The sequence below is a fragment of the Hemiscyllium ocellatum genome, chromosome 1 (genome assembly GCF_020745735.1).
Source record: "Hemiscyllium ocellatum isolate sHemOce1 chromosome 1, sHemOce1.pat.X.cur, whole genome shotgun sequence".
Lineage (NCBI taxonomy): Eukaryota > Metazoa > Chordata > Chondrichthyes > Orectolobiformes > Hemiscylliidae > Hemiscyllium > Hemiscyllium ocellatum.
In genome coordinates this window covers 134,470,240-134,488,018 of record NC_083401.1, presented here as the reverse complement: position 1 = coordinate 134,488,018, position 17,779 = coordinate 134,470,240, and the positions used below count along the sequence as shown (strand labels likewise).

Sequence of the window (17,779 nt, the reverse complement as noted above, 5' to 3'; positions counted from 1 at the left end):
AAGTTCCTCTTTCAAAATGAGAAAAAATTCTGAACTTGGCTGGAGAGCATGGACTGACTTGTGGGAGCCTGGAGCCCTCCGTGGGTAAGCAATGCAGTGAGCTTCATTACGCTGCACTGCTCTCTCATTGCCAACCACACTCTCACATTCTTAACCTGCACAAGGTCATGCCCTTCTGACGTAACTCTCTTCCCTTATTCAGACTCCAGCAGCAACTAGTTAAGCTCCACACCAAAGAGCCCAGCCCTAGAGACCCTAGGTCTTACCTTCACCTCTAACAGCCATGGTATTGGCCGTTACAGATTTTGTCCAAATGCACAGACACAGGAACAGAAGGAAGGCACGTCAGGGGAGGTCAGTCAACTGGGTAAAAGAATGGAAGAGTCCATCACCATTATCAGCACCACACTGGTGAGTAACACTTCTGTCAAATTCCATGGCTACTACCTGGAGACCCAGGTCCAATACATTTAGTATCTGCCAGTTTCTTGCACTCGATGACTCATGCCATCGGGGCTCAGCAAAAATGGCAAGACAAGAGGAGATTCATGTCCCTATGTTGGGTGTTCCTTCCTCTCAGGGGAAGAGGCACTCACAGGGAACAAGAGCCATTCAGAAAGTGGATCCCTAGAAACTTCTTCTCGGGATACTGCAGGAGTTTTTTGGCCCTCCACCTCCCTCCTCCCTATGCTGCCTAAGAAGGTCAAGCTGAGGTCGATGAGCCTGCATCTGACCAGGACACCCAGCAGGTCCAGGGTCCCAAGGCCCAAATGGCCTTAGGAGCAAATAGTCAGGGTTTTAATCAGTCCTACAAGACTAAGAATCAACTCAAAACATCAATTCCAACGATAACATCCAGTGCAACAACTCCAATATTCAACTACCTTCTCTTCACAAACAATTCAGAGACAGGTCACTTTTTAAATATATTTTGTTTTTTTGCACTCAGCTCATCATTCATTCTCTATGCATGTGCATTGCATTACCATTTCTTTGCACATCTAATAATGTACAAACTCTCCCTTTGTTAATGCAGGAAAGCTGGATAAAATGCTCCTTTTAAAATGTAAACTCATTTGTAACAAACCGCAGAGAATGCTGGAGAAACTCAGTCTGGCAGCATCTGTGAAGAGAGAGGCAGAGTTAATGTTTCAAGTCTGATATGACTTCTCTTCAGACTCAAAGTGCTAACACTTTGTCTCTACAGATTTTGCCAGACCTGCCATGCTCTGTCAGCATTCCAACATCTGCAGTCTTTTGTCTTGACTCGTAAATACATTTGTGCCTTGGAGAGAGGTATCCATAAGTGAAGGGATCCTTTTTAAAACTAACCTTGTTGTGGCCAACTGAGGGTGAATGACCAAGGGAAAGCCAATTCACTCTCTCCCACCTGGGAGCTTAAACATTTGAGGTAATCCACCCAGGCTCTCGCCCAGGGACTGGTCACAATGGGAGAAGTTTGCAAATGCCAGCTCAGGGAGGTGAAGGGTGGAGAAGGACAGTGTTGATGGAGCTTTCAGGGATGTTTTGATGAAGACAGTTTTGGACGAAGGCCTGGAGGAGAAAACAGCAAGCTGCTGCTGCCAGGTAACTGCTTGCACTTGCACATCAGGAGTTGGTGCCTCCAGTTTCTTGGAAAAGGAGAGACAATTTGGAAATATCATATAGATGAAGTGAGTTGAGATGGCAAAGAAATGCATATGCATATGCATGAAAAGAAGATAATTGGCACTTAACATTGAGATTCTGAAGTGACGGTTTAAACTTTTGAGGCTTGAAGTGTGAGATGCAGGAAGAGCACAGCCGGTCAGCCAGCATCTGAATTCCTGAAGAGCTTATGCTCGAAGCGTCAACTCTCCTGTTCCTCTCCTATGCATTTCCAGCACCACATTCTTGACTGTGATCTCCAGCATCTGCAGTCCTCACTTTCTCCCATTTTGAGGCTTGCAAACTGTCATGACCTCTGTATGACAGTGAGAGTAGGAGTACAGTGGTTATCACTCTGTCAGAATTCCATAGCAGCCTTTGCTTGTCACCCTAAACCCTCAGCCTGTGATCCCCGCCCCCTTCAAACTTGGCATCACAACGTTAGAGATGCCCTGCCTTATGGAAAAATTTGGGAAGTATTTTTCAGGACATGATTCCGACTTCTTCACTTCTGACTACATTTTCCCAGCTGACTCAGCACTCTCCCTATCACGTAAGTGAAAGGAAATTTCTACACCAATTATTTTAGTAAGACAGAACTATCCAAATCATCAGTGAGTTTTCAGGTTTCTATCAGAAAGAAGCAGGTCATTCAGAGAGAAATGCATTTAATAATAGCAGTGCAAATGAGCAGTTTCCAAGATAGTCAGTTACAGAAGAGGTTCTCAGTAACTTAGGTCAGTAACTGACAAGATGCAGAATCAGTGTACTATGGACAAAAAGGAATACATGTTAAGAAGTAAGTGGACTGTGTTAGCTTAAAGATCTCAGGAAGAAGCATTAACTAAAGAAATAGCATCAAGTGAATGCCATAAGGGAACCATTAAGAAACCAACTGCTGAAGTCACTAAACAAGGAACTTTACAATGGAAACACAAATGTTTTGAGTAACTTCAAACTTTTTTTTTTGAGGGTAAAAGGGTCAAACCTTTATGTCTTATATTTGTAGTCAGTCTGTTTCAATTAGTTCTTACATAGTAATTTAATTTGTTTTTTTTCCCCTTGTTTCCACAATAAACTTTTACGTTCTTGTGTTGAAAATACATCGATAGTGTCGTATGAATATGTTCAGTGACCTCCATGATAAACAAATTTCAAAAATAAAATGATGGTCTATCAAGCCAGGTTTCACTCTGCAATCTAACTTCTTGAGAATTGCCATCAGGAATCACATTTTTTAAACAATATTTATTACACCATTTTGGTGAGTAACACCAACTCTCCGAAGAACACCCACCCAAAGTACCCCCCGTAACCCTGCATCTTCCAAGACCAATCCACCTAACCTGCACATTTTTGGACTGCAGGAGGAAATTGGAGCACCTGGAGGAAACCCACACAGAGACAGAGAATGTGCAAACTCCACAGACAGTGATCTGTGCAAGAATCAAACCCAGATCCTTGGCGCTGTGAGGCAGCAGTGCTAACCACTGAGCCACTCTGCAACGGAATCCTACAAAAATGGGAGTATAACCAAAGCGTGAGACAACGTGTTACAAACTCTACACAATACAGGATTAATACTGAATGAAAAGTATACATTTTTGAAGTAAATGATAACATTCTTATGGTATGATGTCAAAGTAGTAGCCATTACAGTCAACCCACAGAAGGTGAAGGTCATAAAACAATTCCATCACACAGGAACATCACTGAGCTACAGCATTTCATGGGACTAGTCAACCAAGTGTGCAATCTATTTTAGAAGAATGAACCTTTCAGGCAACTTCTAACGTAAGATCAGATTGGTCCTAAACTGAACGTCACCAATAATCCTTTGAAACAGTAAAGCATTGTTATTATCCTCACAGTTTTGAGTACATTATGATCAGAAACTACCAACCACTGTAGCAGCTGATATACATCATCAACAAGACTGAAGCAGTCTTATTTCAATATTAAAGAGATGGAAAAACAAGGCCAGGTCACAATGCACAAAGATTCCTAACAGAAACTAAAAAACTATACAGTTTTATTCAAAAACAAGTATTTATAGCTATTTGGGTACACAAACAATTTTCTATCTATGTTTTAGGATCAGAGCACAAAATTGGAATTAATTCCTAAGCTACTAATAATCTTGCTAAATACAAAATAAATCATGAAAATGCTATCTTGGATGCAAAGTTTTAGATTTAGGCTAATATAATGTGATGCCACTGCTGAGAATATACAGGGGGAGTTTCAGTAGTTGCTGCTGCACTGTTGAGAATAGCTACTAATTATCCAGAGCAGGAAGATAAGAACTTCATCAAAGGAATAGAGGTTGTTAGAATTCTAACCATGAAACACTGCCTTACACAACTAAGAAAACAAGAATCAAAATTCACTTGGAAAGATTCAAACTTTCCACTTCAGGGAATAAGGAAGGAAGATGATCAAGGTCAGAGGTTAACTAAATCTAGAAGATGCAGATTCTCAAGAACCTCAAATTTGATTCGACAAATTAGTAAAATCACAGCAGAGGTTATTGGTGTTAAAGGCAGAGAGCTCAGAAGGATATGTATAAAGATACAAATGCAGATATGTAAATATGGAGGCAAAGACCGGGGTAGATGTAGAGTACAGGGTTGACTGTTGAGCATATATGCAAGGTAGTCACATCAATCAAGAAATAAAAGTGTGGAATATAAAAGTAGAAGGTTTTGCTAAAATTGTACAAGGCACTAGTCAGACTACAGCTTGAATATTGAGAACAGTTCTGGGCCCTTTTATATACACTGACATTGGATGCAGTTCAAAGAAGGCTCACTAGGCTGATTTAATATTAAAAAGATTGTCTAATGAAGAGAGACTGAATATGTTGGGTTTGCACACACTGGAGTTTAGAGAATAAGAGATGACTTTATGAAACATACAAGATTCTTAGGGGACTTGACAGAGTAGATATGGAAAGGTTGTTTCCCACTGCGAGAGAGTCGAGGACCAGGGAATCATCTCAGAATAATCTCAGAATAAGGGGTGTACATTTAAAATGGAGATTAGTAAACATTTCTTCTCTCAGAGGCTTGTGAACCTGTGGGTCCCTTTACTGTGAAGTGCTATTGAGAGTCGTTAAGTTTTTTCAAACCTGAGATTGATACTCAAAGATTAAAGGGAAAATGCAAGAAAGTTGAGTTGAGGATTATTAGATCAGCAATAATGTCATTGAATGACGGAGCACACTCAGTGGGCCCACTACTGCTCAACATGTTTTGATTGTATGTTGTGATTGCCTGAGAAGCAACAGCAACTCAGACATCCTGTTTAGTGAGAAAGTCTACAATTAACAGAATGTAAATTAAGATTTACTTTAAAAAGTCCATAGAGTTTGGCCAGACTTCCTTTATAAAGAGGTAACATTTTCTAAGACAACACAAACCAACAGAAGCATCAGCGTGGAAAGTGAGTTTAAATGTTCAAGCAGACATTGTATTGTTTATTATTTGTTTTCTGCCCACTTATTCCACAGATACCACCTAATGCCACTTACTGTTCTGACACGCACAACAAGGTGATGAATGTTTCTGCTATTGAAATTCTATTTCTTTTCCACCTAGTGCTAAACCAAAACGCTTGCACTAGAGATTATACAAATCTTACTTCTGCTTTTACAATTCCTTGTTCATTTTATATAAAGTATGTATAGCCTGGACATGTGCAGTCACTATATACTTAAACCCTAATCATAAAAATGGCCTGTTCTGATCTAGAAAGACAAAATACTGCAGATACTGGAAATTCGAAACAAACAGAGAATGCTGGAGAAACTTAGCAGATCTGTAAGCATTTGTGGAGACAGACAGTGTTAATGTTTCAAGTCCAGTATGACTCTTACAGTCAGTTCTGAAGAAGTCATATGGGACTCAAAATGTTAATTTTGTTTAACCCTCCACAGACTTGCTAAATTTCTCCAACATTCTCGATGCTTTGTTCTGATCCATAAGTGACCTGTTCCTGGAAAACATCAAACCGACAGAAAACGCAAAACTCCATTAAAATCTAAGGTAGAATACAAACTTTCAAGCTGGTAAAAGCTCTTCCACATGAAACAGTTCAAATCATATTATCAAAGATTAAAGAAAGACCATGATCAAACAATATAGCATTAATAGTAAACACATTAACTTCCTCTTAGTATCAAAAATCAAGCTCAATTTGATCTATTGATAACCACTGTAAGAGCTGTAAAAGACTTTACAAGTTAAGACAAGTGTTTAATGCATTTATATCCTCATCAATATTTTAATGTAGATACTAATATATTTAAGTGAAACAGATTAACATCTGTATTACACAATATTATACAGACATTTTAAGCATTCATCTGCCAAAATCAAACTAATCTCCAGTTGTTGGAATAACACACAGAAAAGGGACATCATAAATCTACATACACTTCACTGGTGAATCACCAGCAACACAATCAGAGTTTTTCCCACAATGACTAATTACAAGAATACAGTTCAATTTTCTTCCCCAGACAGCTGTTAAATGTGGCCCTAGATGAGAAATGTTGTTTTGTGGCACCCCATGCACAACTATGTCATCCTCAACCACAGCAATACTTGGTTTCTATATTTTATCGTGACAAATAAATTTGGCTCAAGGCATTCATTTCCTCTTTCATTAACAGTCCATCTTTCCGGCCTTTAAGTCAGATTGCCAAGCCAGTGTAAAATTTATGGTAAGGTATAAGTAATTGTGTTTCACGGACCTACGTCCAGATAAAACAGCACAGAAGCTTGCCAAGCAAGGTCTGGATTTTGACCCTAGCCAGCAAGAAAAACCAAGCAGGTTAGTTGCCTATGCAAAACTCCTTCTTGCCTGCCATTTTTCAGTCCAAACCCCACAGTTAAGTTTATGCAGACTGGGATTCCATTAAGTCAATGGGATCTTGATTGCATTTTGGCTGTTGGTTGAGTGGGGAAGCCACTGTAGCTTTGTCACTAGCCTGAAGTGGGTTCGTAACTGGTGAGAAAGACAAAAAGAGAAGCCAGAAGGAGGAAAGTGCCCCATTAAGAAAATCATCGCCATAGAACCAGCACCCCACATCCCCCAAGCAGCTCAACCTCTGACCTCTTTTCTTCCGAAATAAGGCTGAATTAAAGTGGCCTCATTATTTTTGGAAGGCATTAACTATCATCCTAATTGACAAATAACTACACTGAAATAATATATTTGTAGTCTTAAAATGTCAAATTTTGACTTTTATAAAAGAATAATAGCTTAGACCATAGGCATGAAAACAGGAAAACTAACTTCAAGATAGAAGGTACTGCCATACAATGAGTCATGACCTGGAGAGTTCTGCGAAACTTCAGATCTATAGCGAAAGCAGCCATAAATTGTGTGCAGATGATGGAAGAAAGTTAAAAGAATTCTCAGCCTTGATGTTATAAATTTTTAAATGTTCTTTTGGCAACTAAGTTGATTCAGCAATGTGTTTTTATGCTTTTAATTCAAACATTAAAACTTTAATGATCTACGAATGCATTCAGGGAAACTTCTACTGTTATGAAAGTCTTTTGACATCTTTAAAAAAAATGAGACCTTCATTTCCAATGGAATTCAATGTACCTTCATTTGTCCTAATTTCTAGGTAAAATTCTGACACTGAAGTTCAGAATTATGAGAAAAATATCATCTCCCTTAATAGGCTTCAGTTAATGTAATCAAGAAAGTGTCTGAGAAGATGACATTGTAAACTTTTTACTGTACTTATGTTTTTCTATACTCTAGTACATGTGACAATAAAATCTAATTCTAATGGGTTGATTCTGCGTTCACGCAAGACATTTTCTCCATTAAATTTTCAAAACATGTCACTGACAGCATCACAAGGACATAAATATACACAAAATCCAGTTGTAATGTACTGCAAAGTTTATTAAATATTTGTATCTTTAATGGATTCCAGTGGGACGCAATGCACAAAGTGTTAATCTCATAACAACAGCAAAGCATTTCATGCATTTGCTAACTATGGTCATGTTTTATGCTGGAGCCAAATATAATCCAGCTCTCAACAAGTTCCTTCTCCAGTGCACATGTTATCTGAAACTGTACCACCCGCTTCAACAAAGGCAGATCAACTAATTCACTCCCTTATTGCAAGCATGGTGTCACAGCAACTCGCAAGGGTTGCCTAGATGGAGGACGGAGTCAGAGATACCACTGCAGTAGACAGATTATGGAGTATTGGTGATGGTGACACTGGTATCATATTCAGTTGGGTCTGTGCCTTTTTCCTCTTCCTCAAACAAGCTGGTAATGTGTAAAGCTGCTAGTCATAGAATCACAGAATCCCTACAGTGTGAAAACAAGCCATTCAGCCCATCGAGTCCACACTGACCCCCTAAGAGATTCCAACCCAGACCCAACATCCCCCAACCCTATCCCTGTAACCCTGCATTTACCATGGCTATCCACCTAGCCTGCAAATCACAGGGCAGTTTGGCATGGCCATTCCACCTAATCTCCACATCTTAGCGAGAAAACTTGAGCACCCAGAGGAAACCCATGCAAACACAGTGAGAATGTGCAAATTCCACATTCAGTCACCCGATCCTGGAATCAAACCTGAGTCCATGCCACTGTGAGGCAGTAATGCAAACCGCTGAGCCACCCAGTTAGCTGCTTCCACTAATCTGTTCGAAACTTTGCTGATTCTTGCTCCTTTGCCATTCTCCAAAGCCCATCTGAAGATCTGGATTCCGCGAAGCATGGCAGAGATTCACTCCCAAACCCAAGCACAAACATGGACAGGCCAGTGGGGAAACAGAGTCTGACACAGTGAATCAGAGAACATGAGTGAGGAACAGCAGCGATAAATAGACAGACAAGCAGAGAACAAATTTAACATTCTGTTCGACTGAAGAGGGTCAGGGTTACTAACATTTGAAGCCCTGCCAGGAAACAAAAACTGTTCTCCATACTTAAATTGTCCTCACACTCGAAACTGTCTGAGGTTTTGTGAAGCTGCCTGATGGCACTTGACCATTCTGTGCTGTGTAATTCTATGACTCTATGATGTCTGAGCATTGATTGAACAGCAGAATGGTGTGCTTGATGCTGCCCCTTGTGCAGTGGTTCTCAATGAGGGTTTCTGTTGGTCTACCATTGCTTACCAAGCTGTATCAGTAGCATGGGTAGGCGACATAGACATCAGCAACCTAACATTACGATCACTATACAGTATTAATAATTAAGATGAGAATGTAATTGCTAACAGTACCATTTCAACAGGTTTCTTTGATAAAAACATTTTCAACCACTGCCACAATAGTCTCACGGCTATAGTTTTAACTCAATTTAGAAAACAAATGTGGGTTCTTTACAAAATCTCAGAAGCTATGTATAAAGGGAATAAACCTCATTGCTAAGAAGCAAGCCTCTGAATCATTCAACTCAATCAAACAGCAGGGGAAAGGAAGCTCGCCCAGTATATCGGCAGCATTATAACTGACAGGAGAGTAGACAGAGATCTGCACAATGTGGTTGTGGTAATTACAGTGTGAATATTAAGGGAGTGAGACACGACTGCTTTTGAAGGTTGCTGACTCATGGAGCAGTGTTTCCAATAGCTACATGAGATGTCAATGACAATGTTGTGCCTGGAAGTCTATCCTTATTTGTTCCCAGTATCTTGACAATGTTGGCATGAAGCCCAGAAATGGATTGATGGACATTCTCCTTGAACTGTTGCAATACTTGCAGTAATAGATATGTGATGAAGTGACCTGCAGAACGCTGGACCAACTGGCAAAAAGAAACGGCTGTATATGTCTTTTATCTGTGCAAACGGAGTTGGATATTGTAAAATAATCCAGCGACAGGAAGACTACTGGGGAAGTAAACATGTAAGGATAGCAGTACATTAAAAATAGAAAAAAAACTTTTCCAATAATCAGTCAGGACTACCTTTTATCATGGAATCGTATGGCATAAATTGAGGCCATTCAGTCCACTGAAGCTACAGCATCTTTTTTTCAAAGAGTAATCCATCAGATCCTTGCTTCTGCTCTTTCCCCAATGTCCCTGCACCATTTTCTCCTACAAGTATTGATCTATTCACCTTTGAAGGTGGATAGTGAATCTGTATCCACCACCGAGTCAGCCAATGTATTCCTAACTACCTGTTACGGAGTGGGTATTTTACAGTCAGATTGCCACAACTCCCAAACTAATAGTCAGGCGTAGCCAATCAGAAACCCAGCTGCCCCACAAAGACATTCCATGGTGGGTAGCTGTGATTGATTGGATAGGAATTTCAACCTTCACAGATGGGAGGGCCTGACCTAGACAGCTGTTAGTCAATATAATTTCTCAGCAGTTCTATAGTTCCTTCAGAATACAGTGGAGAATACTGTTGGCACTATCACCAGTGCACAAAGACGACAAGTTGTCTCCCAGACTTGAGTACAGGGAGTTTGGCTAAGCCTGGCTAGGAGACCCCATTGAGCTGAAAGGCAGTTGGGGTCAGTTTAGAGAGACCCAGAGAGAGGAGGAGGAGGGGACAGTAGAGTGGAGTTGGGGAGAGTGAAGGTACGAATTTGGTGAGGGTTACTCTGATGGACATTGGGGACTCATGCCCACTACCTCAGCATCTCCTGCAGGTGGACCTACCTCCCACACAGCAGCAGCTCACACAATGGAAGTTTCCAGGTAGCTTGCCTTCAGCCCACCTTCTCTAAACAGATCATTACAGTGGGGTGGCAGAGGGGAATGAGGTCTTTAAGCAGCTACTCATTGTCAACAGGGTTAATGCCTGGATGGCTGCCTGATACTTTACCTTCCTGTAAAGTGGAGGACAGGTTTGGAGGTGAAAGGTTAGCCATCCACTTTATTTTACAAGCTCCACGACACCAATACATCAATGGGTAGTGCCAAGAATTTACCTTCTAAAAAGCTTTTTTTCTCATGTCTTTTGTCAATCCCCATAAATCTGCACTATCTGGTTATTGGCTCTTCATTGAATGAAAACATTTTTTTGCAACTTATCTAATCCTCCATGACTTTCAGAACTTTACCAAATCTCTTCTTAATCTTCTCTGCTTTTCATTCTTCTGACCTTTTCTGTGGTTGGGAGAGGGAATAGTGGAATCTTCCAGTCCCTCAGCATCACACCTGGAGCAAAGGAGGACTTGATAACTGTGGTCAGCACTTCTGCAGTTTCGATAACCAAGAATGAATACCCTCCAGAGAATGGAATAGATACTACCAAATCCAAACTTTACAAAGGAAGATGGACATACTCTCCATGGAAAGGAAAACACAGGCAGATCGTTGTGGTATCAGTTTCTTCCAATTCATTTGGCCATACAGTAATGCTTGGAAAATGCTGAAAGCTGAGTGCCTAATTCTGAAATGAATTAATACCACTGAGGGTTCCTGCGGCAAGAGTAACCTCTGGGAATTAACATCTAATCCCAACACTTGGAGTGAATGATAGAAATTTGGCTGATAAGGTTAGAAGGGCGGAGTTGTGCTTTAAATTCTTTTCAAGATTTCCAGCCAGGGGTTGGTATGTCTGCAATGTCAGTCACTTGGGAAAGCCTATAGCTGAAGAACACAACATAGCAGCAGATAGATCGAGTACCAAGAGGGTCGGTGGGGGATGGAGATCATAGGGTAGAGCATGGATAGAGATGCGATATGATGGTCACAAGGGGGTCAACCATGATTAGTGGGGAGCTTTATTGCAAGTTATGGAAATCCAAAAAGCATGGGGTCAAACAGCATACTGACCAAGCAACAATGAAGAAACAGAAATATATCTGCATTAAGTAGGCATAAGAAATTCAGTCTTTAGAAAGATCACTAACAAAAATATTGCTGCAATAAAATGGAGAAGTAGTAGTATGGTTGGTGGTGAGAAGGCTGGCTTCCAGGGTGGCTAGTTTGGTTGACAGTCACATTTCCTTCCTCTTTCTCGCTCACAACAGTGCTGAAAGGGTAATCTTTTAGTTTCTTTCACCGGTCAGGTTTCTTAACCTGAGGAAAACCTCAATAAATATTTCAAAGTTTAACGTTCCATCTTGCCCAAAGCTGCCCGTTTGCAAGATTAAAATTACCTCCTTATATTTAATCTGTATCCTACCCTGCTAATAATGAACCAATATGGTCAGGTAATCTCATTCATGTTGGAAAAATCTGCACATAAGTTGCTTTTGTTCCCAGGGTACATCCATTCTGCTCCTGTTTACAGCATTTCACACTGGATGCCAAAAGAGGATGATAATAACTACTTTGCATGATTCCAAATTTGTTTTCTGTCAAAGTTATATGCATTTAAATTAAACTGGATTTTTTTAACCAGCACACAATCAGCATGTTTTGTGGTTTGTGGTCTTGCTCTGTTGAACTTTTCTCTGTATTTGTGCATTTTATCTGTTTGTGGTGGACTACTCTGGGTGTCTCTCATTTTGTTGTTTTCAATACTTGTCCCTTTGTGACTACCCGTGGTTCTTTCTGGTGGCCAGACTTAACGATTTCTTCTCTTACCCTATTTTCTATCACTGGGACTGTTACCACATGTTTGTCTGCCTGCCCTGATTTAGTCAATGATTTTCTTTTCGTGGCACGCCCAACAGGCAACAGAGAATCGGAAGGTATATTTGAGTGTGCAGCAGAAGTTCCAGATGTAATGCAGCATCATCATTAATAAAGCAACACAGTGTGTGAAATAGCTGGGATAAGTTGAGTGATATGCATAATGTCGGTCCAAATGACCAAAAATAGCAAATGAGTAGAGTTCGCTGGCACATTCCAACCCCCCACCTCACCCCAGTGGCAACGAATTGCAGCCACCTCCAGCAGCATTAATCCCAACTCAAAAAACAACAAGTCACTACCTCAATGAGAATAAGTAAAGCCCAATCATACCACTATACATCCTTGTTGAGGAAGAATTGAAAGTCCAACCCTCTGCTCATCACAAGACAGATTGTGGGCAAAAGGTTCTATCTTCTTGCATTCTCCCCTTTCCTCCCATTCATCACTGCTCCTTGTTCCATCCACATTAATCACACTCCCCCGACTCCTCACACTCCCCCTGACTCCTTCATCTAATTCAGCAATGAACTCATTGAATTATGAAGTAGACTTGATGAGCTGAATGGCCTACTTCTACTTTTGTATCTTATGATCTTAATTTGAGCATTCTCCTGCCACCAAATCCTACTTCAAATGAATATTACACGTGATCTTAACTAGGTGCCTGCAATGTCAACAGTGTATGAACTGATTAAGTCGGACTGATAACTATGAAAAGTTGATGTTATCTGTAAGCATGCAAACATTGGATATATGGTTCACTGCATCCCAAAAATAAAGACTTAACAGTTTCAGAGGATTTAAAAATTTTCTTCACAAGAAAATCTGTGCCCATATCATTTCAACTGCAAACACAAAGAGGTGAATTTTATGGCCACAAAATAGGCACACTACCCGTGACCCGTGTAAAGTGCAGCTAGACGATATCAGGTCTCCAGCCCAATGTCATCACGCTAATTTCTGATATTGCACAAACTGAAAAATGGCAGGCAGGCCGTCAATTTCCATAACTGTAAAACAAGTAACTCTGAATGTCTCAAGCATTAGGACTAAAATGTTGGGAAGTCTTTCATGCCGGCTGTAATGAGGCAAAACAACGGTGACAGATAAGGCCTGACACTAGGATTGTACTTTGAATGTTCCTGCAGATTTTAGTGTACAAAGTGGTGGTGGCTGTACAATCTCAAGTAACATTCTTTTTGTACGTTTCCTGTCTTCAAAATAGTTAGAAGGTGCGAGCAGAGGGACGTTACACTTGTAGCCATGACCCCTCCTCCTTCCCCCCGCCATATGACATCATCAGTTGAACTGTTGATTCTCAGAATTCTCACATCAAGGTTTTACTTACAACCACCATCTCACCTCTCTGCCCATAATGTGAATGAGGTTGCAGCAAAATATTCAGAACATTATTTACTATGCTAGCTCAGGTCCACAACATCTTTTTATGATGTGGCATTTAAAAAGAAAACAGGCCTCAGAAACTGGTCCCGACCCTAACTACAAGCTTTGAAGGGGGAGTAAGGAAAGGATTTCTGAAGTACCATACCTACGCAGCTATCATTGAGTGGCTTCCTGCATAGCACAAATAGGTTGCAACTTGCTTTAGTCAGCAGGTATAGAAGACAGAGTCAGCCAACAACACACACCCAGCTGCTCTCCAGCACGTTGTCAAGCAACATAAAATTCACCCCAAATTTCTTCTATTGCACTCAGCTGATGTCAAACCAAAAAAAAGAGCCAATGCTATTATCTCAAGCTTGTAAAACCAAATCCTAATCCACACATGTTTTGTGATGAACTATTTTCCACTGCCATTAAAAGTTAAAAGTTGACCCTTCATACATCTTGTCTTTCCTCTTCCTCAGACTGGAAACAAGGTCAAAGCAGAAGGAAGACGCCTGTTTGGATCCTATATTTTCTCACGGCAGTAATACCATAGAACTTTCAGCTTGAGAGGCCTTTTGTTTCAAATCCATCTGTCAGTTGAGACCATTAACTTAACATCCTATCTGGCCTGTCAGGAAGCTGTAAAATTCTCTGTGGCACAACTTCCAAAAAAGAGAGGAGAAACTCCCCACAGTACCCTGGCCAATATTTATCCCTCAAACAGACATCACTAACAGAAATGACCAAGCCACTTTCGCATTGTATTTTGCCAGCACTTCTTGTTTCTCTATTTGCTGCTACTTTTCTGTCAATTCAATGTCCCCAATTCAAAACATTCATTGTTCTATTTCAAGCACAGCTTTCACACCACTGCTGAGGTTAGTTCTCCATAAAGCTTCTTCAATTAACGATGTAACGACTTCATCTTCAATTCTATCTCATTTGTCGGCTTCAATCCAAACATAGCAAAGGCCCTTGTTCACCAACACTGAACTTAAAGCGCTATTAGTCATTGTTCTAAAATCTATACTTATTTATTAATCTTTTGGTAGTTATATTTATGTATTGACAGGACCTTCAAGATGGCATTTTTCCCACAATAACAATGATATTGAGACTTCTGTACAGAGTCATGAACAAAACAACATGTAACACACCGCATTTCAAATGTGCTTTCACCCTTACAATCAAGATACAGAAACGAAATTATTATTAAAGTCAGTGCACTAACAATAAAAAAAAATACTTACCAAATCAATTATTCCTCTCAAAGCATGAAATCCTCCATTAACAGGGAAAACGTGATTTGGTGAATCTGCAACTTTTTCCAGCTTTAAAAAACAAACATATTTAATTTTAAAAAGTGGTCAAGAACACTTCTAAATGTAATAATTGCCTTTGCCCTTTTAATATTATAAGATCATTCGTCTATCTACTGCTGAAAGAAAATTCAAAGTAGTATAGAGTTTAAATCCCTCAATTGCCTGTCAAGATTTGTAAAAGCCAATCCAGTTCATTAGTATCCTTTAGGGAAGAAAAATCTGCCATCCTTACCTGGTTTGGCCTACACGTGACTGCAGAAACACAACAATGTAGTTGACTTTGAACTGCCCTTGGGGCAATTAGGAATGGGCAATAAATGCTGATCCAATCAACAATGCCCTTTCTTTATTCAGTCTTGGGATAAGGGCATCACAAGCTAGGCCAGCATTTATTGTCCATCCCCAATTAGGAGTCAACCACATTGTTGTTGGTCTGAAGTCACATGTAGGCCAGATCACATAAGGGCAATGGTTCCCTTCCATAAAGGAGATCAGTAAATCAGATGGGCTTTTCCCCCCACTGATCAACAAGTTTCATTATCATCATTAGTCCATTAATTCCAGATTTGATTCATTGAATTCAAATGGCACCATCTGCCATGACGGGATTTGATTTCAGGTCCCCAGAAAGTTGCCTGAGTCTCTGGATTCAAAGGCTAGTTATAATACCATTAGACTATTGCCTCTTTCTGAATCCCCCACATCCCATGAATATTTTTTTTAAAAATGCATATAATATCAAGCATGTCCATGAGGTGAAGAAAACACAGCCTCCCCAAATAAATATCTCAGTTCCACACCTTGATTATGTTACACAATATTTGAAATTAAAGTTGAACAATTCTCATGATATGCAATTTATTATAGATGTCCAAAGCACAATATTCAGAGAAAGACTGGTATTTTGTTCGGAGGCTGAGACAACAAATTTAAGTTTGTTATTATGTAAATGTCAGGCAAGGCTTTTAATGGTTGTGAAAATCAAGTGAGATACTGATAAGCAATATACAGAATTGCACTTCTACTTTTCAAGTTGTTAAAATAATCACAACATATTCCTCAAGCAATGTATTCTCTAAACACTACGGTGAACCTTTCCTGAAATGAAAATGGAATCCAAATCCAAGTCGCAGTGATGAAGACCTGCATTGCAAATCATTGTTAGTTGAAAAATAGACTACGCTTCATGATTTTCAAAAACACACTTAATTTGACTTTGATTCTAAACACTGTTCCTTTATGTGTCAAACAACGACCATAGTAGGTCAATTACTAGGAACTATGCACAGCTCAGCTTAATGTGCTGACTGGTTGATCCCTGATTCCGTCAGCAATTCCTGGATTGGAAGCAAACTTCATCTTACAGATGCCTAATGCATCTCGCCAGCTATTTCCTCTTGACTTCAATTGGTCTTCATTACACTGCTGCGGCTTGAGTCTCAATATTATCTTTTCAGGCTATTTTCCTCCTGCTCCACTCTTCAGCATCTCCTTTCCACTGATATTTTCTGTCATGTTTAGGTAACTAAGCTTCCTTCTGTAGTATTCTGTCTCATGCACCATTTTTCCTTCACTGTGGACCTGGGTCACTGCTATCGAATGTCTCAGAGCAGAGCCCAGATTGTCTAATCCTCAACTCTCTGCAACTTGAAATGTTCTTCCAGACTCAATTCCTCTAACTTCGTCAAATCAATTCCTGCAATTTAATCACACTAGCAGATTTATAACCTCTATTCCTCCACTTTTGTTCTTTCCCAAATGTTTTACACTCTCAAAAAAAGCTCCAGATGATTCATGATCTCCTATCTGATGATGCTATCAATAGCAATGTGCTTGTTCACTTGCACATAACACCATCCTCTCTACCGGTACCTACCTTTCTGGTCATGCTATGCACCGCTTTTGCACTTTACTTACCATACCCATAATGCAATCTCCCTTAGCAAAGCATAGTTTGGGCTCTCATCTTACTCTAACTCCACAATCTCTTCCATCAAACTCACTCTTTTTCATCCTAACCACCTCATACAGATCCAGACTGCTAAAGCTGAAAGTTCCAACTCATAGAACTGAAAGAGATCATTCAACCCATTGTCCCTCTCTGAAATAGGAGCTCCACAGCAACATTCTGCTTCCATCTGCATCTCCTTTAAACTCATACTTTACCATTATCCCAGATTTAATGCTTTTTTTCTCAATATTTTGTCATTCTTTTTTGACTTTGCACCATGAATATTGATTGTTAGTAAGTTCAGTTGATATTTCCAACTCTCTCCTAAGCCTACGCACCTCACTGGCAATATTCATTTTTTCTCAATCTTAACCCATTTCCACTCATACATTTTCTTCACTTTATTGTATCATCACTCTGAGAAGTCAACTGCTCTCTTTTCCTGATCTATATGATCCTGCTGTCCTTAGTGTCCAGAGACTTTAATTAGTTTATGACAATAATTATGTTAACCAACTGTTAACCAGCCTGATTGGACATGTAAAGGTATATTTCAAGGGCTTTAATTCAGACCGCCTGGCCAAGAGGTAAGGACCCTACAATACAGCTACCTACCTTTTAGCTTCCAATTAAATGCTGATAACACTCACCTCTAGCTCTTCGTTACCTCCTTTATGTCCTCAAATACAAGTTTACTTTCAGACGGCAAATGCCTTCTGGAAATCTAAGCGCAGTACATCCATGCATTCCATTTTAAAGACAATGCATTTTAATTCCTCAAAAAACTTGAATGAATGGTGTAACATGATTTTCTTTTCACAAAGCCTCTTTACAATGACCTTGAACTTATCCAAGTACACTTCCATAATTTCTT

General features: G+C 39.9%; 1 protein-coding gene across 1 annotated transcript in view; it reads right to left on the bottom strand.

Moving 5' to 3' along the window:
- antxr2a (ANTXR cell adhesion molecule 2a) overlaps nt 1-17,779 on the bottom strand; it is a 225,198-nt gene that overhangs the window by 169,260 nt on the left and 38,159 nt on the right. The window contains exon 7 of the mRNA XM_060826184.1: nt 14,883-14,963. Coding sequence (XP_060682167.1) covers nt 14,883-14,963 — 81 coding nt within the window. The remainder of the gene's footprint in view (nt 1-14,882; nt 14,964-17,779) is intronic.